Source organism: Platalea leucorodia, assembly GCF_965183815.1.
Source record: "Platalea leucorodia genome assembly, chromosome: 1".
NCBI classification, from domain to species: domain Eukaryota; kingdom Metazoa; phylum Chordata; class Aves; order Pelecaniformes; family Threskiornithidae; genus Platalea; species Platalea leucorodia.
In genome coordinates this window covers 137,773,756-137,795,934 of record NC_138823.1, presented here as the reverse complement: position 1 = coordinate 137,795,934, position 22,179 = coordinate 137,773,756, and the positions used below count along the sequence as shown (strand labels likewise).

Here is a 22,179-nt window from a genome sequence, read left to right as displayed (position 1 = left end):
AAACAGGCATCTCAAGCACATGTGCAAGTCTCTGCAGGATTTGGGTCTCATTTCTAATACCTGTGCTGGCATCAGAGGAGGATGTAACAAAGGAGTAAGGTAAAAAAATGGGATAGAAAGGATTAGTATAAATGCAAAAAAGATGTAGGGGTGATTGATTACTTATTGTATTTTTAGTCACGCTGCAGGTAGGCAGGTCACTGAACAGCTCAATTCTCAATGTTCAGCAGCAGTAATGGTTACAAAATGTCTGCTGTGTTTGCAGTTACTGCCATTCACCCTCCCGGTTTCTACAGTGTGGTATCACTGTTCATCTTGGAGGCATCCTAAAAGCCAGACATTTGAAGATAACATAGGCTGGGGGTTTCCTCAACTCGTTTCATGCATACCTGATCTCAGTGTAAATAGCTAGCTTAGATACTGCCAGCTGCGCAGTCCCAGCAGGACAGAAGGTAGCTTGTTTTACCTTGGAGGCAAACTATTGAAAAACATGGAATATGTACTCTGAGGACTGATCTAGATACTTTCTTTGTGAACATATTATCCGTGGCCTGTTTCACACAGCGGAAAATTAACGTTAGAATATCGTTATCATACCAGTAAAGGCTTTATATTCAAATTATCCCAGACAGATACGCAAAGTTGCAAATATTGTGTGAAAAACTGCCAAATCCTAATGCCCTATTTTTAGGAAGTTAAGCTTAGAGCTATGAATAAAATTATGATTTGCATTTGCAATTCCTGAGACAACAGAAGCTGGCTAAAAATGTAGGCCATAATTTATGCATCAAAAGTGCCATGAGCAACTGATGCATTTTGCTATATTATAGCAAGCCGAATGCATACAGATCAGGTTTAGACCTTAGTGCCAGAAAATCCTTTTGATAAATTACATGGTAACAGCAAAAAAAATCAACAGTGTGCCAGAACTGTTTGTTAGCATTAAACATCCTTGTGTCCACTTCTCAGTACATTATGGCTGTTTCCATCTTATTTTCAGTCTCTGATCAGGCAGGTGGGAGGTCTTCTGCTCAAGGTGAGCGTGTAATGACATCTGTTGTTGCTGGAATTGCTAGTGAGAGGCAATTTCAGGCAGAAATCCTGCTAGCTACCTGGGAGCAGTTTAGTGAAAGGATTTTTCTTTTTCCTGTTGGGAGTATAATTTTTGGTAAGACTTATGTATGTTCGTTCAGATTGTTAGAAAGAGTTCCAAGTTGCAATAATCAGTGAAATAAGCATATTGGCTACTCATAATCTGACCAATGTCAAAAGTAATTTTTGTCTGGACCAGAATATCCTCTGCAGTGGCTGTGCTCTGGCAGGAGAATCAGTAAGCTAAAATGATTAGAAATGAAATGGTGGCCGGTTACTTTAGCAGCGAAGCCCTAAAGCCACCTTTGCCTGATGATCCTCTGGGTGTATGTCCGCGCTGGTACCCAGGGTCAGCCAGGTGGTTACTAGCCTGCATCATGTTCATCTCTTCCTCTCTCTGCTGGATTTTTTCCTTTTACTGGCTACTGGAGTAGATATTTGAGGCAGTATTTATTTCAGAGAGACATTCCTTGTAATATTCTTCTCTGCTTTGAAGGTTATTAAAAACCTAAGCCTTTATCTACCAATGAGTTCATATTGTGCCTATAGTTCAGATCTATTGTCCTGCATGGAGGATTTATTCTCTGTCACAGCCTGCATGTGTACCTTGAGTTTGCGGGAGCAGTATATACTTGCTTATGTCAGAGTGTGCAAGAAAGTAAATGATGAGCTACTAATCCTGATTATTTTCCAAAAGTATTAAGTAATAAAATGTCAAGCCCACAAGACAGCTTTAAGCTATGTAAATGTCTTGCTTTTCTTTCTATTGCTCTTAGCATATAAAGAGGGGAATTTGAGTGTTTTTGAGATCTGACACTTGGGATCACAGCCACAACAAATAGTTCAGTTTCAGCCCCAGAAACCTAACCCAAACTGTGTATAATAAGAAGAAACACAAACACAGTGCTAATGTACACAAGTTAAACTGTACAAAACTGGTTTTCTCTCTTAATTAACCTTCACCTGACATGTTCTTCAAATATTGTTTTCCTAGTTGGATTTTCAGCCTCACTGAACTCTTTAAACTTCTTGCTCCCATTAAATCAATATCAGCTATTTTATGATGCGGAGCTGGCTTCTCCAGTTATGAAGACAATGTTTGCTAAATTTCATCTTTTGATGAGTTTATTTTAAATTATTTACCTTGTCACATTCCTACAGATTAGAAATCTTTTGCCTGTGATTTCTTCTATTCTTTTTTAAGGACAACGGAGTGGAATTTCACTTGTCAGTAAAAGCTTTGGCTTTGTATTTTGCACTTCTCTGAGGGGCTGCAGATATTTACAGAGAAGAGCTTGTGCACATGAGAATATGAAAGGGGATTATGGTTTTGCAGGCAGGATAAGCTACGTATTGCATTTACCACAAGATAAGAGTGAACCTGGGCAGCTGATGTAGAGGAACTGATGTTCTGTTGGTTTCCACTATGATATTCTTGTGCTAACCTAAGAATGTCAACACAAAGGTTAAACAGAAATTAAAAACCCCAAACTTTTAAAATGAATGCAGATTGACTTCCTGTTGTACTCCCCATAGACAAGATCTAAAGGTGTGGAGTTAATGGATACTTTTGCTAAAACAACGCTGACTCGGCAGTCTGATGCTCTCATTGAGAGGTAAGCTGGCATTAGGCTATAGCCATGTAAAGCAAGGTAGGCTCTGCTGCACCCAGCTATGGGCATGTCTTACTCTGAAATAGCTGTGAAGCAGATTAAGCCTTGAGTGGTTAAACAACCTCACATATACTGTGAGGTTAGAGTGTGCGCACCAGCGGTCACTGCAGAATAGCGGCACTACGCCTGTGTGCAGCTTTGCTGACGTCAGAGTTGCTCGTGCTTTACTCCAGGACTCTGATAAACATGCACGCAGGAAGCAATGGTGGGGAGAGGATAAGCATCATTCTGTGGTGGAGCAACAGAGAGCGAGGGCTAGTTTGACACCATAATCTGTCAACGGCAGATAAAGTGAAGTGATATGAAGAGTCTCTGTGGTTTGGAAATCAGCAGCTGCAAAGATGCTAAGTCCAAAGAATGAAGAAGCTGGGGTATGGGTATGCTTTCAGGGCCCCTAATTATTCTTTAGATTATTTCTACTGGAGTAAATGATAATAATGATTTTAAAAGTGCTTTCAAAACCTGTGTGTGCACCTGTGTATTTATGAGAGGTATGGTTTGAAGTTGCCAAAATGGTTGGATGTCTGGGGAAAAGTGTGGCTAGGCTGTTGCATCCCCAAGAAAGCATTGCTATTTTCAGGTGTGTAGGATGGATTTGTGGGTCTGAATTCTTGGCAGGTTTGCAGGTCAGGGTCTCAAACCTCAGAGCAGGCCAGGAAAGCCAGCCTAGGGCTGTCTATACACTGGGTTGTAAGACATAAAGACCCAGTGGAGCAGCCTGACTGTCTGTATAGGGAAAATTATATGAGCAAGGTCCTGTGTATATAGCTACCATAGGATTTGTGTGAAACTAAGAGTATATGTAGATAAGAATCAGAAGACTCAATGTCCTTTAAACTGTCTGTTGGCTTAAGTTGTTTTATTGGGAAACCTTACTGAAAAGCTTTGGGAGCCTTTGACTATAGTCTCAGCTGGCATGATTTGTTTTCTTTTTGATATATCACATGAGAATTATCTATATAAAGGTGAGGTGCCCTGGAGAGCTGCAACTCAGCCAGCCATATGGTTAGGTAATGATACAACCCAATTCCAGCACAGCAGTTAGCTGTTGTTCAATAAACACTTCATAATCTTATTGATAAAATTATCGGTTATCATAACATCCAGGCATATGGGTGGCTGTGTGTGGACTCAGCCATAGCATGGGAGTTTGCCTTAGAAGGAGGAAAGATAACTTCTCTGGGAGGCATTTCTTTGGGACAGAACTTAACATTTTTTTCAGCATAAATTGCTTTCTGTTTAAGCACAGAATTTTTCCTTCCATGATCTGTCTCATCCTCCAGTCTATAAAGCAAACTGGCTGAAATTAATGCATGTTGGGAATGACATAAGCTGTTCCTAGTAATACAAAAGTGTACTGACTATATGTATTCCATACTGTATCGCTTCATGTTTTGAGTATATATAGTGCAGGCTGCATCTCTTCATAATTGGTGTCTTCACATGCCTTAGGTCATTTAACCTTGCATCATCTTCTGGTTTTGATACCAACACACACAGGTGTACATACCCATTAGTGATTCAGCTCAAGGCTTATTCTAACAGCTGTGTTGGCTGCACAGCCCTCCTCACAAGTCCTGGATTTTCTTATCTGGTGGGAGGAGAAGCACATCTTGTCCCTTCTTAACAAGGATCATCAAAATGCCAGGATCTACAAGCAACTGTGACTTCAAATGCAGGAGAAGGGAGCACCCTCAAGACCCTTCTCCATTTATTTTTGGGCTCCTCTGAGAAACTGCAGAAGAATTACAAGAACGAGTAATGTTCCTTTTCTGCTCACCTATGTTTAAGCACCGGGCTAGCTTTGGCCAGAGAAGCTACTGTGCAAGCTGCTGTTTAGTCAACTGTGAACAGATTTCCCCAGAACCGGAACGTCTCTGCCCTTTCCAGGGCAGCTCATCTCATACCTGTAACTGCACCTGTGCAAAGGAGGTTTTGACCCCTTTCTCTGTTCCAGTACTGATGAACTGAGATATCCTAAGATAAGACTTAGGGAGTCTGACAATAATTCTCTACCTAGTTCAGAAAAACATTTCTACATGCAGTTTTAAGACACCAACAGGTCAGGCCAGCAATCTAAACTGTGCTGGGGCTAATTTTAAAGCCCAGTTTTTAAATTATGAAGGCTGCTTGGTTTAATTGCCACCAGAGCAGAGCGCCTAGACTGTGTTGTGAATAGAGAGGCTGCTTCTGTCAAGATGCTTTCACAAAAACCAACAGGCACTATTTAGCCTTGTTTAAAATTATTCAGTGGCAGTCCCATAGTTTTCAAAGACCCCTGGGCAAGCAGAAAATTTTAAGAGCAGGTTTTTTTATATCACTTTAAGCAACTTACAACAAATCTGCAAAATAATCATGGTGCCACGGGTATTCCATATGCACAGCAAGGGAAAATGCTGACTTTAACTGTATCAGAAATCCCAATTTTTCTGTATTTTTTGGTGTATTTTTTTGCTGGAAATACCTAATTAAGCAGAGAACTAGTGAGTATGGACTTCTGGAAGTTTTATTAACAGGACTCTTGTACTTTCTTAATTGTTACTGAAAGTCAAATGTTACAAAGCCCTCAAACCTATTCAGTGTCTGTTCAGGAAAAGATGCATGCCTGTTATTTGGCAATTGTCTGACCCTTGCATTACAAAGACAACGTTATTCTTGGTGCTCTACAGCTTGTCTGTAGGCTGCTGGTTAGTGTGAAAATCTAGGAAACATTTTCAGAAACCTTGTGCTGATATGCCACATACGCCCACGGTTCTTAGCCATTCACCAGCATGGTGGAACTCTGCTATGAACGTGTAGCCCTACTTCACCTATACATTAGTAAATCTGCAGCCATGTAGCGTAAATTCAGGAAATGCTGACTGACAGCTACTGAAGAGCTACTGGTTAACATCTTTCTTAAACACTCAGGGCATTACATTCACGAGTGAAATATTTTAGCTTAAACTGCAACAATCACACTTAACAAGGCTTTTTTTTTTTTTTTTTTTTTTTTTTTAAACTCTTTTACTGGCCTTACCAGGTCAGGAAACTCCTTATATTAAATATTTAGGCTATATTTTGTTTTTCCAAATTGTTTGCAGTTGTATTCTTTGTCAGGCTTCCCTGTTATCAAATATTTACAGTGTTTTTGCATGTGACTCCATGTTACATGCAAATGTACTGTGTCAATAGGAAGGCTGGCACTGCCTGTGTACTTCATGTTAATATTTAGTTAGTCAGACATATCAATTACTACTACCTTCACTCTGAGACATAATTTCATAGAAATCCATAATATTCTGTTTGTAACATTTGGATTTGGTCATATATGAATCATTAAGGAACGATCATTAAGAAAGGGTAACTAGGATCTAATAATGACTACCTGACTGTAACATATTCTTCATGAACCTCTGTAAATTTCTTGTAGTGGTAGTTGTTATAACATTACCCATGGTGTAAAACTACTATGATGTAAAACAACCACAGTGTCAAAATTGATATTCTGGTGGTAGAGCAAAAAAATGTTTTTCTTACCCCATGATTTTTTTTCAAGACCTTAGCTAATTTTTCCCCCTTAAAATGGGATTAAGAATCTGTAATTTTTAAGATTTTTGAGCTCATAATCTGATATTTTATATTGTCAATTGAAATATTTTAGAAGATAATTTCAACTCGTATATTTCACTTTATCTGCTTTAATTTTAGTATTGTTAAACATTTTAAGAGTAACGTCATTCAAAAAATTGTAAGATGTGCTTGCCGACAGTTTAGAAGTTACTGGGAGGAAAAGGGGAGGACAGACATATAAACACACACAGAGAGTAGGATCACATAAACCTTTCTGTTCTGTGTATTTGTGTGTGTGTGTATCCTCTGAAGCTTTTTTCTATATATCATTTCCTGTCCTGGTCTATAGACAACCAGCAATTTGGACTGCAGGGAAGACAGTATGTAGTTCTAAAGCTGCTGGAGATCTGAAACAGTTATTTAAAATTATCCATATGTTAATGAACAAGTCACCCATGAGTTTGGATTTAGGTTGGATTATGTGTAAAGATGATCCTGATTAATTGATTACTGGGCCAACACATTACAGTGTTTAGGTATTTATACTACAGCGCCTACTCTCTCTCTGCACTGAATTTGTTATTCTCTTGTTGTACAGGTTTTAGGGAGCAAGCCAGCGCTTCCCGAGTGTGATGATGATGATGATGAGCTGGCCGATATTACAAACAGGAGAAGTGCTAAACTATATATGGTAAGTTATTTATTTATTTATTTATTTTAGGTACAGTACTCCACAGTGTTCATGCATTCATTCATCCCTCATATATGGAGTTCTGGCTTCAGTTACAGAACTGCAGTTGTGTTAGTCGATTTGCAGCCAATGGACAAGTTTCTCAAAAGATGTCAATCAAGACAGCCCAGGTAATTTGAGAAAAAAATGGATAACAGTCCTGTTTACTCAGGAAACAAGTTAAGCATGGCCTATGAACTGCTCAGTGCAGGTCAAAGAATTAACTGGTCTTAAATCAAACTATATTTCCTGTCTTCTTGATTTTAACAGTGAGAGTTTTAGTAGTCGTATACGATTTAGCTATTCTTAGCAGAGTTTGAGAGATGGACAGTTATGTTATGTTTTATATATGAAATCCAAAGGAATTTGAATGCAAAACTCCTTTCTTTTGCAATGCTCTTTTCCTCCTTCCTCACCTGCAGTGGCTTAACACTGACTAGGACAGTGCTGCCGCCAGAAAAATTACCTATAAACAAAACAGATTAAATATTTACTCCATTTAAATCAGTAGGAGTTTTATGATTACATTCAGTAAAGTTATCATTTTTCCTCATGTCATGCTATGCATACTGCTCTTTCCTAGAAGAGGGATGGACTTTATTCTTCGAACTAAGAATACAGCATCTTACCTATATACAAGGCCACACAACCATTTCTTTTTCTTTTTCTGAAAAAAACCCCAAACTATTTCCAGGCCTGTATTTTCTCTCTTTTTTTTTTTTTTTTGCACAGCTCCCCCTTCTTTCATATTCTCCCACTGGAGAAAAGAAGTGAGAAAGTATTTGGAAAAGGGGGATGTTTTTAATGAAATCTAGAAACGGCTTAATCCTCCCCCCTCCCACTAAAAAAGATTATTTTCTCCTGAAGACTGCAAGAAGAGTATTTTTTTTACAAGCTCTCATTAGAATTGAGATCTGGACCTTTCTCTTCAGCACTTTGTGTTCTGGCTCATGCAATGAGGTTGCCTTGTGTGACAGAAAAGAATCTTTCGCTGGCATACAATGTACTTTCTTCCCTTCCCCATAGTCACTTAACAAGAAGGGTTTGGTCAACAAGTGGCAACACTCTGACAGCACTAAGTGCTACTGGATCCCCATGTATGTGACATCTACAGTAGCTTCGAAGCTGCTGTGAAGTGTGAGGGAGGCCGAGTCGCTCCTACTGCAGCTCCTGCATCCCACAGACCACAGCAGGATGGAGCCACCTCTCTCCCTGCCTGTTAGGTGATTCCTCCCCTACCCATATGTGTGGGGCTGGGGTTTACCAGAAGCCTATATGAGGTGATCATTGTTACAAGGCCATTTTTAGTCCGTCTTGTCTATGTGCTGTGTTCAGTTCCCATTAATCATCCCATTCTTGCCAAAAAATCTGGCACATATTTATCTTTATAGCAGCATTTCAGACAAAATAAAAGAAAAAAAAAAGAAGATAAGAAGGCCTGCATGTACGATCAGGACCATTGTAGTAAGACAATACTAGAGAAGAGAAAAGTGCTTGCAGTGAATTTTGAAATCCTAAGAACTCTCAGGAAATTCAGTGGATATTTAATAAATTCCTCTAAGTACATGGGTCCTGCTAACAGAGCTCTGTTAGCTAAATTTAAATGTGCTGCAACACTTTGACAGGGTGAGTGTCAAAGTAAGGAGACAGGTCTATGGTGAGCCCTCACAGTAGGTATAATAGTTGATTTTTATTTGTTGTATGCAGTGGTAATTTCCATCTTGTGCTTCCATAATATAAAATATAAGATATAATGGTGTATTTAAAATTAATATTTAATTATGAAAGTAATTAAAGACTGCTAGAAAAGTTATTACAATAGCAATAACTTCTTTTCAGTAGTAATAACTGGTCTTTTCAGCCATGCAGGAGTGAATTTTAAAAGGTTTTAAAGGTCTACGTGAACTTAGAGTGGTGGTAGAGGTTACAAAGCAGATTCTGCAACAAGTCTTATATTACAGTTTCCAGTTAAAGAACTGTAGGTTATAAATGTAGGTATTTCACTTGTTAGTATCAGTGTAGGACTACTTTGTTACAGTTTCAAATGCTCTTGTTCAGCATGTATGTCTACCTGTGGCTTCAGTGCAGGTTGCTTGGTAGCAAAAGATGACACCTAGGGACTCCACCAGTTCAGCTGAGCATATAGGAGGGGCTGGAGAAAATACGGATTTTTAACTGTGAGGTGTTCACTGAATGAGCTGAATTGAAAGTGGAAGAGAAACGGATTTATTTTAAGAAGTTGTGAGACAGGGATCGAACAAACTCACTAAAATTAACACTACATCTCCCTCTACTGGATGTAAAATGAAATGAAACAAAAAAATAATAATTAGCCGACCTTACTTCCCAGCAGCACACAAATTTCATACAGCTGTTTATATAGGAATGGCAACTGATTTCTATAGTAATTTTGGGAGCAGAAATTAATTTGTTTATAAAAGCCAGAATTGATCTAAATGTGAAATGACTGCTTTCTTAGGTGTCAGATGAAAGTGGATCCATGAAGGTGTCCGTGGTAGCAGAGGAAAACCCCTTCTCCATGGCTATGCTTTTGTCTGAGGAGTGCTTCATTCTGGACAATGGTGCTGCAAAGAAGATCTTTGTGTGGAAAGGTAAGAGATCACTTCTGTGGCACATGCAGAAGCTACACAGACATATCGAAGGAGCTGACACAACACCCTCGGGACAATAGCAAGAATTTAATACTGGCTGGACATGGTACCCTGCACACAGTTCTTCCTTGGTGCAGTCAGTGGACAAGGATTGCCCACTTGGGTAAGGGCCTCAAGACCGAGTCTTGCCTAAGGATCCTGGCTTATTTTCAGGTATCTGTAAGCTTGGGTGCTTAAATGCTTATCTAAGTGGCAATTACAAAGCGAACATAAAGAATTCTACAAGTTCTGTATATTGTCATCAAATCCCTATCTTCTGGGACAAAACCTGGACACTGAAGGTTTGATAATGGGTAGATATTATATTTCCATACATTGCACCACAGAGGTGTGAAATTGAAGGGTGAGTGTCCTAGGCATCAACTAAAAGCATAAGCTTGCAAATACTTTGATGCTTCTTTTTTTCTTGTGAATATTTCACTGTGGTATCATCAATGCTTGTAGGAGTGTCTGCAATTGCTTTGACTGAACATTTCCCAGAAGAATATTGCAGGGGAATTAGGTCTGGACACCTTGTAGCTGGATTGTTGTGGTGCTGCCATCGTATCCAGTACTGACTATATCTCCCCTTTTTTTGTCTGAGGCAGTGTATTAATTATTCTGTGGCATTTGCATTTCTTTTTACCATTTGCAATAGCAAATAATTAATCGATGCAGTTGTCAAACTGCTGAAGTCAGTCCAGGAAGCATTGTAAGCATTTTGCTTGAAAACTTCATTTGCAAGTAGGGAAGCATCCTTTGAAAGAAAGCACTTTGGGAGCATTGTGCTCAGATGGCCTAAGGTCTACCTGACCCCCTGATTCCTGGTTTTCACTCTATACCTGACAGCTCCTAGAAGAACCAAGCCAATAGGATCAGGCATAAAATAAATAAAATACAATTTAGGCCCTTTGAATGTGGCCCCGTGTGCTCCTCTGTGCATCCTTACTTTGCTACTGTTGGTAACAATAATGTGTGGAAAAATCCCATTAGTCTGTGAGTCTCACCCTTGCACTGGGAGGCTGCAGTTATCCTCTCTGCTGGAAAGCTTCAGACCGCTAAGCTGAGGAGTGTGAATTACTTTGCTAATAGTCTCATTCAAAATGGAATACAATGAATAGCTTATCAGAGCATCTTATTAGACTAAGCGGTCTTTGGAGTATAGTCATTGACAGCCAGCTGGGACACAGACCTGATACACAGGATCATCCCACAGAGACTTTCAGGGATGTCTAACACTGAGCAAGGCTGAACAAGGAGCAGTGGACAGGGAAGGGTGGTGATAAATTGCACAGCCCAGCCAGACGAAGTGGGAGTTTCTTTTACTCAGACTGTGGCACTGCCTGAAGAAATGAAGGCAGTTCTGGACAGCAGCTTTATATACCACATAGCAGCCCAGCAAGGCAAGATTCAGAGAAAAGAGCCAGTGTTCTTGTACCTTGAACCAAGCAGATATTATGAACAGCATTTTTTGATAGAAACACACACACTAAGCAAAAAACAATGCCTCCTTTTTTCTTTTTTTTTTTTTTTTAAATTTTATTTTATTTTAACTGTTTTCAAAGCCGCTGAGGTACTGTTTTGGCCATTCAACTTTGTGCGAATCTTATTGCTCATGCTATGTCCAGCATTTGTGTTTGTTCAAGACTTAGGAAAGAGCAATGTTGAAGAGAACCTGGCTCAAGGACATCTTGTTTTTGCAGGATCTGTGAGCTCACTGCCCTTTCCCATGTATTGTTATCCTTCTGTTTTAACCAGGCAAAGCTGCTAACCGACAGGAGAGAAAAGCTGCCATGAAGAATGCTGAACAATTCATACAGCAGATGAATTATCCTGCCAACACACAGGTGCGATCTATTTATGAGATGATACCAGGAGAACATGAGCTCTGTTAAAGACTTTGTTTTTAAATCAGCAAAAAAATATTTTTAGGGGCTTATAAGACATAAGGGCAATGTTTCACTAACATAATTCAGAAAAGTTTCTGTTTGAGTAACTGTGTCAGTTTTGTTTTCCTTCCATTTCATGTGTCTTACTTCATTTCAGATTCAAGTCCTTCCCGAAGGAGGTGAAACACCAATTTTCAAACAATTTTTCAAAGACTGGAAGGATAAAGATCAAAGTGATGGCCTTGGCAAAGTATATGTCACAGAGAGAGTGGCTAAAATTGAGCAGATTGAATTTGATGCTACTAAGTTACATGAATCTCCACAAATGGCTGCCCAGCATAACATGGTAGATGACGGTTCAGGGAAAGTAGAGGTAATGTTTGTGTTGTATTAAATTGTATTCTACCTACCTGGCTTATTCTGTTACGCAATAAGCTGCTACTCTATGTTTTGCCATTTACACTGTTGTGTAGAGCAACACTACGTCAGTGGCAGTGTTATTTCTACCATCAGAAAAGGTACTTTGAAGTAGAAAGTGAATCTCTTTGTCAGCTGTGTGCTGGGTCATGGTTTTTTGGTGCTTATGAAAGATGTTGTACCAGTCATCAATAGAAATCAAACAGCAGAAACATTTCCCCTTCTACATGATACTTCTTAAAGATATACTTTAAATATGATCCTTATCCTAAAGAAAAACTTCTATCTCACATCAGCTTGAAATCTGGAATGGGAAAACTTGCCCTTGGAGTCAGAAATTTGTTCCGTGTCTTTATGGAAGTATCCAATCTGCTTTCTAGAGGAACCTTCTTTGTCCCTAGCATGTCCCTTGTGTAGCCTGGATTTAGAGAGAAAAAGATGACTAGCTGTACAGTCTTTCTAGATCTATCCATATCCCACTGCAGGAGTATCTTTGGACTACACAGGGCTGGTTTGGCATTGTACCAACATAGCCTGTTGAATACAGGTCTGCATGTTGGGATTCTGGAAGAAAACCATAAATACCTACAGTCCCATTGGTATATTTTCTAGGTTTCTAACCTCATACTTGGGATGGTCTGTAGGCTTGAGCCAAAGCAGCTGGGATCGGAAGCATTTTTTGCTATATAATTTTAGCAGTGTATTTTTGGAGAGGAGTTGTTAACTGAACTGGGCTGTAGTGAATCAAATAGGAAGAAATCTGCGTAACAGTGTGTTATCTATCTGACTACAGTGTGCCTCTCCCAAATGATATGATAGTTCCGTGATGAATCATAATGTTGTGCCATTCATATCATATTATCATCTTAAGATGTTAAGAAAATAAGTTCAACATAGCATTATGAGGTGATCACGTGGCATTAAAGCATCAAGACAAAGAAAAGTGTACTGCAATGGCTTGTTGATGGTCATTATTCATTCATTCAGTGGGTGCAGGGTGTATCTATCTGCTTCATGAAGAATCCTTCCTGGTTTTATTCCATAACACTTGGGAACAGAACAAAGGTCACTCAAGGGATGACACAAGAAATTGCTTCTTGAAGAGTCTCAGGATGAAGTTCAGCATTCTCCAGTGATTTCTCTGTTTCCCCAGATCTGGCGTGTGGAAAGCAGTGGCAGAGTTCCTGTGGGACCCGAGACGTATGGACAGTTCTACGGTGGTGACTGCTACATTATCCTCTACACTTACCCTAAAGGGCAGATCATCTACACGTGGTACGTTTGGTCAGCTTTGCACAGACCTCCAGCATGTGGATATTATTTTATGTTGACTTTATGTCCTTTTGAGTAGAACCACATGTAAATACAAGGTTGTTTACTGTGCATTTGTCATGCAGTATAAGCTCTGGATTATTCTGAAACTGGACTTAAGCATTGTCTTTCTCCTTGTCTTCCTCAGGCAAGGAGCCCATACTACAAAAGATGAACTGACTGCATCTGCATTTCTGACTGTTCAGCTGGATCGGTCATTGAATGATCAGGCTGTGCAGGTTAGTGTCTTTTAGATAAAATTCAACAGAGCATGCAATATATGCAAATGTCAATGAGAACTGAAAGGAGGAGGGAGCATCTGAAGACTGGGAATATCAACTGCTCATGGTGTGCATCAAGCCAAGCACCATGGGCTCCTTTTAAAGTCACTGGACATTTCCCCTTTGAATCATCCTTTCTGAACGTAGATGTCCAAAAGAACACAAGTATAACACAGCCTAAACCTGCCTTTTCTTTGCTTCGACTTTCACTGCCTAAAAATCAGGTTTTAGTCCTGCCTAGCCTTACAAACTCTGTACGTGGTCAGTGGAGACCGAAGGATAAGATCCTCCCAGGGCAACTCATTCTTAAGCAGGCGTCTGCCAGGACGATAGCCCTGTGTGAGGTCCCCTGTCTCCTTTTGATTATGTAGGAAGCTGTGATGTTTAGCCCAAACAAAACGCCTGACTTTTAGAGGGCCAAAGCTGGAAGACGTGAAAGCCACATGACAGCCAGAAGGGGAGAGCCTGCAGGAACTGTGCTGCAGGGCCTGGCTTGTCCCTGCCATAGTAAGGAACATAACTTGAGTTTTCCCATCCTGTAGTGCTTGCAGGTCCATGAAAGCAGGACACACATCCTCACTTGCAGAAATGGGGTGTACAAGGCACAGCGCAGGGCATTGGCAGCTAAAAGGTGTGACGAGATGAGCTAGTCCTAGCATGATTAGAATTTCATCACTAGTGAGGAGCGGTGGGTAGGTGGAGAGGTGAGAGGTCTCCTCGTTTCACAGAAAGGCTAGAGCTGGAAGATGACAAGGACAGGCAGAGATTTTCTAGGCAGTAGGAGATAATTCTGTGCTTCCCATTTCTTAATTACCAAAGTAAAGGGCTTCTGCCACCCACCAAGGTACAGTTAATTTAGATGGCAGACCATACTTTTAGCTTTTAGTCAGTTATGATTTATGACTAAAATCATATTAAGGAAGGGTTAGAACACGTCTAGGTAATTACTCCTTGAAATATTCCTAACACATATTCTATATTTGGACAGAGTTCAGCACAATATGGTCCCGCCTCATAACTAAGGCCAATACTAATACTGCAGTAATAATAACATTACTACTAACAGCTGCAATAATAATGTGCTTAAAAAGCCTTTTTATTAAAGCTGAAGGAGATCCATCTCACTGCAACAGACATGATACTTAAAAGTACTTTTAGCCTGCAGTGAATTTAGGAATACGTATATGTGTATATATATGTATGTGTATATATATGTACACACATATGCATATATGCATGTGTGCATTTGTATGCCTGTACATGGCTACCTAGAATGTGTTACCTGGGCTTAACGTCTGTGTTAGCGGTATTTCAAAGGTTTAAAGGTACTATTTTGTGGTCACTAGATGGCACTACAGTACAAATGACTATTAAAAAATCGTTCCCCTATTTGTTTTGCAGGAATATGTTTCCCTCAGCAGGTTTTTTTTTTTTTTCCTGTTTTTTGGTGGGGTTTTTTTGGCATTTGTAAAACCCTGCCGCAGTTTGGCACCTACAAGTATACGCATCCTAGGGTATCCTTATCAGGCAGCTGTACCAGCCTATCCAGCTGGGAGATAAGTAAAAGCACCTGCTCTGGCTGCCCAGCAGGACCCCCCCCGCCCCGCGCCCTGCCCGGCTGCAGCCGCCCCTCCTCGGCCCCCGGCTGCCCCAAGCCTCGCCGGGCAGGGCTAAAGGGCTGGAGCTCTCCTCTGCTGGCTACGCAGCATGCCTCGTTCCCATTTATCCCCTTTCTTTCCGGCAGTGAAAGTTGCAGCTCTCCACCTTGGCGGCTGGTACTGTTATAAAGGAAGAACAAATGGTTGTATACAAATAACTTTTATCCTACATTAACCTAAAAATAGTTCTTCATAGCTCAATGTTTTTCTGAGATTGCAATAACATCTTTTGCGTCTGTGGTGGAAGTTCATTTTTGTCATCCATGTTACCCTCTGGAAGATAGATTTATGCTCATCTTTTTCATCCTCTTGCAGGTAAAATACACATAGAAATAATGAACAGGATGAATAACTATTCTCTTCAGCTTAAATACAGGGCACCTAAACTTCCAAGATAGTTTTTTAGGGGAATTAAGTCACTCTATAAAACTCTGTACAATGACAGTTCTTTTGAAAAAGAGTAATTTTCTTATTACAGTAGATAGCAGCCATTTTAATCAGCTAAACGTTATGTTAGAAGTTTGGATCTTGTCTTTGTGTCAGCATGATTGACAAAAAAATCGCACAAATGCTCTAACTTTAATGTGTCTGGAACTATATTTTTAGATCTTCTCAGCTTGCCACTTCTCATTCTTGCTAACGTACTTAGCATTATTGGCTACCATCCCCTATGCTATTCAACAAAGACCAAAAATAACTACTTGTGTCCTTTTGTTTCTTTTATTGCATTTCTTTACGTATGTACAGGTCCAAGTCAGCCAAGGCAAAGAGCCTGCACATTTACTGAGCTTGTTCAAAAACAAACCGCTTATTGTCTACAAGAATGGGACATCCAAGAAGGAAGGTCAGAAACCTGCTCCTCCCACGCGACTCTTCCAAATCCGCAGAAACCTGGCAGCCATTACCAGGATTGCAGAGGTCAGGTCACCTGCTAAGTAAACCAACTATTCCCCATGGGAAATGGTATAGCTGCCACAAGCCTCTCCAACTAATCTTGTTGGGTAGTCACATCTGGTAGGAAGGCAGAACTCCAAATCAAATCCACTGCTCTATGTGACCAGCCCATCTAATAAATCACAGAGAATATGTCGTAACTGGCTGCAACCAATTTACATCTTTCAGAGGATGCTGTAAGAAAATGTGTAGTAAACAGTCAGCTGACAAAGAATAGACAAGAAATCAGCAACCCTTATGAGACAGTCTTTCCTACTGCCAAATAGTCCTGTCTTTTGCCCTTCAAGCCAGGTCCCTGTCTCAAGTTAATTTCTTCTCTAATTTATATCATTATAAATCCAGGGAAAAATTGAAGGAAAAAAGCATAGCTGATTAACATCTGTCTGCGCGTTTTAGATAAACATGCAAAATAGTGATCACATTATTTGAAAATATGAAGAATAAAACAATTTCTTTCTTGATCTAGGTTGATGTTGATGCAACGTCACTAAACTCTAATGATGTCTTTGTTCTCAAACTGCCAAACAACTCTGGGTACACCTGGGTAGGAAAAGGAGCAAACAAAGAAGAGGAACAAGGAGCTCAATACATTGCCAGCATTCTTAAATGCCAGACTACTAAGATTAATGAAGGCCAGGAACCAGGTTAGTATGGGGCCACATGGTTGCTAATAGGCAGCTGAGAATACACAGCACTGCATGGAAATACAGCCTAAAGGGTTTTTGCGATCATATATTTTGTAGGCAGAAGCATATGCTCACTCTGTACCTTTGAAAATCCAACCTGACATTTTACCATGGAGAGATCTATCCAGAACTGGCTGATGCACAAGCAGTGCGATGCCCTGGAAGTCTGTAGGACAGTAGCAGGAGTGGCAGAGGAATGTGGTCCTTTCTTTACCCTCAGTGCCTAGGAGGGGACAAAGCCATAGCGCATTTCTCTTTCTAGGTCTGCAAGTGATATCTGTATTGTTATTTTGACAAACTGCAAGAAGAACTGTAAGAAAATGCACCCATCTTTGAGACAGAAGACACTGGGGATTCTTGAAACAGTATCTAACAAGCTAAAACATCAAATGTTAAATCCACCACTGAATAAATTATATATTGTGTATTTCAGAGGAATTCTGGAAAGCACTGGGAGGTAAAAAAAAATACCAGACTTCATCACAACTCTTGACAAAGGCTGAAAATCATCCCCCTCGCCTGTATGGTTGTTCTAATAAGACTGGCAGATTTATTGTGAGTATATGAGGGATACTTTCCTGTCTGTTTAATTACATATTTTCTGGTACATTTTGCCTTGGGAATCATCAGACATTAAATGAATTTGGGGATCTGGCTTAATTACCTGTGCTTGGCAAGAGCTAGAGAGTTGAGGTTTGGTGCTTTAAATCAATTCAAATGCAAAGGACAGACAGAAGAATTAATACCGCAGACGTTTGCACACAGAGCCTGCTCCAGCCTGGGACTAGAGGCTTGCAGATGCAAAAAGGCGTTTGCCCAGTCAAAAGCAATTGTGTTCTTGCAGAGCATTGGCAGACTGCTATCATTTTGCTGAGAAAGTGCACGTCAGTGCCTTGCCCCTTAAGTGTTTGATAGTGATGGTGAGGGAAAGAAATGTCCCTTGCCAAAAGTCCCTAGCAGTCTGAAATTTTCCATAGAGATTTAAGACATGTTATTATGCCTCTAAGGTATTGGCCTGTGCTCAAGGAGGTAGGAAGACCTATTTCCTTAGCAGAAATACCCAGAGATGTGCGCTGGGTATTAAGCCTGTGATTCAGGCTTAATTACTTACCGTATTCTGGGAGGGCAACGCTGTGTCACCGTTTGGCAAGGGTGCACTAATTTTTAGCTAGGGGACGTAGCTGGCTACCATCTCTGCTGTCTCCTTAAGGCACAGCCCATTCATTTGGAGTGGGATAAAACAAATGGGATCCTTTAATAAGGACTTTAAAATCTTATGAGAGTAGTAAAGTGTATTCTTCTAACAAGCTTCTAAAACACTCCTGTGAAATACAGTAATAGGAACCAGCCTCTCTATAATAGTCTGCTGGAAGCTATTCACTTGTTTGGATTTTGTTTTAAATTCCATCCAAATTCTGTGAAATCCCCTCTTTCCTGTAGCATTTCTCTAATAACGAATCACCATTGTTAGGCCTCACCAGAAGAGGGAGGTCAGATCACTCTGACCTTCTGGCCACCATAATACAGGGTGGGGAAAAAGGAATGCCTTTGGCATCATCTGCTTACCATCCACTTAGCACTCCTACATGACCAAGCATAGCCAAACCCGTGACAGTCCTTTAAAAATAGAGGGCTAACCACTAGTTACATTATGACCTCTCCTTCTCATACAGAATAACATTAAATTGCACGTCCTTGGAAGAAGCAAGCAGTCTGTCTTTCCTTTGGGGACTAATCCTCGATGGCTTAGTCAACTGTAATGTCCCATTGTCAAGTGACTGGAAAGCTTGCTTGGGTGTGTATTATTTCATCACTGAGCTCACCCACTGCAAACCAAAGCAGTTTCTTTTCCTTATTAATGAATGTAAGCTGCATGAATATATCAGCTGATAACAGCTGATTGATTTAGTTTGCTTGGTACAAGATGCTCTATGGAAATTTCCCTGTCCCCTTCTTCTGGCAGACCTTGGTCCCAACTTGACAATAGTCACAATTCCAGTGTAAACCTCTGCCTCTCCTGAGGATACCCTATCAATTCTGACAAACTGAGAGCTGGTTTTATAGGACATGCAATTATGTGATTTGTTTCCTTTCAGTGAAACACCCTTGACACATTCATCAAATCAATTTAGGGCTTGACCCTTAAGGAGCAAAAAGAATTGCACTCCAGCTTCTGGACTTATCCTTTTAAAAATATCTTTGGTCTGTGCAAAATCAGAATATCTTGATAAATCATTAAAAAAAAACAAAAAAAAACCCCAAAACATAATATCCTTTTTAGATTGAGGAGGTCCCAGGAGAATTCACTCAGGATGATTTGGCTGAAGATGATGTCATGTTGCTGGATACTTGGGAGCAGGTAAGCCGTGTACTTGACCACTGCTTTTTGTGGTAACAAGGATAATTTATTCTTAACCACTTAGATCATAAGATGAGAGGAAAAATCATCTTTGTGAGAATGCAAGAGGTTTTGTTTTCTTTATACCAGAGGGAGCTATATTTTTTGAGCTATATGATGTGCTAGTGTGAACATACACAATTGAATTTCCAAGCATAATGGGAGACCATGGCAGGCACTTCCCACTAAAACCAATGGAGGCTGCAAGAATATGAGCTCTGGCAGAGTTCTGAAAGGCTCTCAATAATGTTCTTGACTTTATCACTAAAATGTATTAATTTCAAAAAAGAAAGTTACTGCATAAAAGGTATTCAGAAGCCACAAAATCTATGTAGCAGCAGCACCTACAAAAAGTCTTACTAGAGAAGGGGACAAACACTAAACCCTTACACAGATTTCTTCAGAAGAACTGGGTGGAGGGTGACAGAAACAATCATCTCTATCATTTTCCCAGGTTCACTGAAAACTGAAAATGTTGAGAGCTTTTTGGATGACAGGCAAACTTACTACAGGTGTGGAGGGCACATCTGTTTCTCACAGTATATTCTCTCTACCATTCCTCTTCCCTTGGAGGGAAAGGGGGGGGAGGCCACAGATCCCATGCTTTATTTGTCTTCTTCAGCCTAACTCTTAAGGAAAAAAAGGCTGAGGTTTTTGGAAATGAGAAGGAACATCCAAGGTCCATGTGGGAAGTAGTGATGGGGGGGAAGAGCTGGATGGAAAGTAGTTGGGACATACTGACTCAGGTAAGAAGGACAGAAATCCGGGACACGTAGCTGGTTTCCAAAAGGATCCTTGAAAGAAAAAAAAATGTGGGGATTGCAGATCGAGGCTCTGGTTGTTGGGTTATTCAGTGGGTTATCTAGCAGTTACCCTGGGTAGCACTGATCACAGGGCACAAGTGTTGATGCGCACGCAGAGCTCAAACCAGAGACAGCTCCTGTTCAGTGTTTTTACCTGCACCTAAAGAGCAATTTCTCTGGAAAATTGTAAAAGATATCCATGGAAAAGGTAATTAGAGTTCCTTTCATCAAAGTGCATAAAGGTCCAGCCTTCCAGTGTCAAGAGAGCAGTGGGATTTCAGAGGACAGAACTACAGTCTCTCGCAAGGGGAAAAAAAAATCACCAGTTGTGGTTTGGGAGAGCTGTGTATCTCTGCAAGTCTTTTCATAGTGTATATTCTTCCTCCTAGTGGAATCAACTATTTTGTACTTTACTTGCTGTACACAACATCCTTATAACAACATGGGAGCTATACCTTTCTCTTCTTTGTTTGCAGGTTTTTGTCTGGATTGGGAAGGATGCTAATGAAACTGAGCGACAGGAATCCGTTAAATCTGGTAAATCAAGTCAATTTGGCAGAATTCTGAGTGAATTAGCATCAATATTACTTAAAGAAGTGAAAAAGATGAGGCAGAAAAAAATCTAGTTACATTTACAGTGTTTAAAAGGGTTACTGAGCTTATTAGGATTTGAGTCCTGGAGAAGATTATTTTCTCCTTTAAATGTGCTTTAAAACTCATTGTATCTTTCTTATCTGTAAGTTTATGAAGGGTAAAATTAATCATGATAGCATTACCAGGCTGCAGAGGTTTTTAAAGAATATATAGGAGAGCTCCATGAAAAGAAACTGCACTGAAAAGAGAAAAAATTTAAAAGGAGATACCTACTGAGCTGCGCCCTACAATAATGTATATAGTCAAAGGAATGCCAACAAATCCTCAAGTCCTTACACTGCCATGCTTCACTGAGTTAAATTTGGAGGAGGAAATTCCAACTGCAGAACAAATCAAGACAACTCATGTAGAGTGCACCTTGTTGAAAAATCACATGTCATCTCTGGTGCGATTTCACATGGCTGAGCCGTTCTGACAAAGGTCATGCTAAAAACGCTTGCAGGTATTTCCCTGGAGCAGCTAGGGTTACCTAGCTGTGTTTCCGATATGTACTGATGTCACGTTGCGATGTCAAGGGAAACTATACCGGCTTTTACATCGGAAAAATGGGAATGAAGCTTGTGCATTTGCGCAGCACTAGCAAATTCCTTCTCCTGCTCAAGAGCCAAAACGCAGCTATATGGCAACGAACTGATCAGAGCAACAATCCCTCTGTTTTAACCTCCTGGAAAATTCTTTCACTGGCAGCTGGGAGAAATCAGCAATTACCTGGTCATTTCATTGCCTTTGAAATAATGTAATTGAATACTGTATTATAGTAGCCCTGGGTTCTTTCACTAGGGCTTTTAATGTATTTTTTATACCAAAGGAATGAACTAATATATTACATGTTTTATTTCCTCTCTGTTTTTAGCCAAACGCTATATTGAAACAGATCCTTCTGGCAGAGATAAGGGGACCCCCATTGTCATCGTGAAGCAGGGGCACGAACCCCCGACATTCACAGGCTGGTTCCTGGCTTGGGACTCCCACAAATGGAAGAACTGATCTATCCAAGGAGGCTTCAGCTTCAAGCCAAAGAATGATCAGAGCCCAGCTACTTTCTAGTATTTTTAAGCATAAGCTTATGCAACAACGTGATGCATGTTACGCTTTCCCGAGCTTTGATATATTTCTGTGAATAACCTAGAAATTCTTAGCACTAGAGAAGATAAATGGTAACTGTAAACTGGTCAAATGGAGTGAGTGGGGCTTTTCAGGTAGTAAATGGGGAAAGTGCTACCGATACTTTGTTTAACAATCTATTGATTCTTCAAACAGAAGCTGTGGATTTTAATGTGCTAAAATGGGCCAAATTCTGCCTTCACTTAAAACCTCAAAGTAATGCCACAGAAATTCCTTTAGATTAAGGTCAGCATAATATTGTGCAGAATTTGGCCTGATAAAGGACTAATTCTACATCTGTTGCAACAGTAGGACTGGACATGATT

The 22,179-nt window shown here is 40.2% G+C and overlaps 1 protein-coding gene across 1 annotated transcript in view; it reads left to right on the top strand.

The window, feature by feature from the left end:
• The window catches only part of SCIN (scinderin), a gene marked incomplete at both ends in the record, with an annotated part of 52,128 nt that extends 30,392 nt beyond the window's left edge, over positions 1 to 21,736 (top strand). Inside the window, 12 exons of the mRNA XM_082304033.1 lie at positions 6,916 to 7,008; positions 9,527 to 9,659; positions 11,457 to 11,545; positions 11,745 to 11,960; positions 13,158 to 13,279; positions 13,464 to 13,554; positions 16,002 to 16,172; positions 16,675 to 16,852; positions 17,328 to 17,449; positions 19,176 to 19,253; positions 20,572 to 20,632; positions 21,603 to 21,736. Coding sequence (XP_082160159.1) covers positions 6,916 to 7,008; positions 9,527 to 9,659; positions 11,457 to 11,545; positions 11,745 to 11,960; positions 13,158 to 13,279; positions 13,464 to 13,554; positions 16,002 to 16,172; positions 16,675 to 16,852; positions 17,328 to 17,449; positions 19,176 to 19,253; positions 20,572 to 20,632; positions 21,603 to 21,736 — 1,488 coding nt within the window. The remainder of the gene's footprint in view (positions 1 to 6,915; positions 7,009 to 9,526; positions 9,660 to 11,456; positions 11,546 to 11,744; positions 11,961 to 13,157; positions 13,280 to 13,463; positions 13,555 to 16,001; positions 16,173 to 16,674; positions 16,853 to 17,327; positions 17,450 to 19,175; positions 19,254 to 20,571; positions 20,633 to 21,602) is intronic.
• Positions 21,737 to 22,179: the final 443 nt, after the last annotated feature.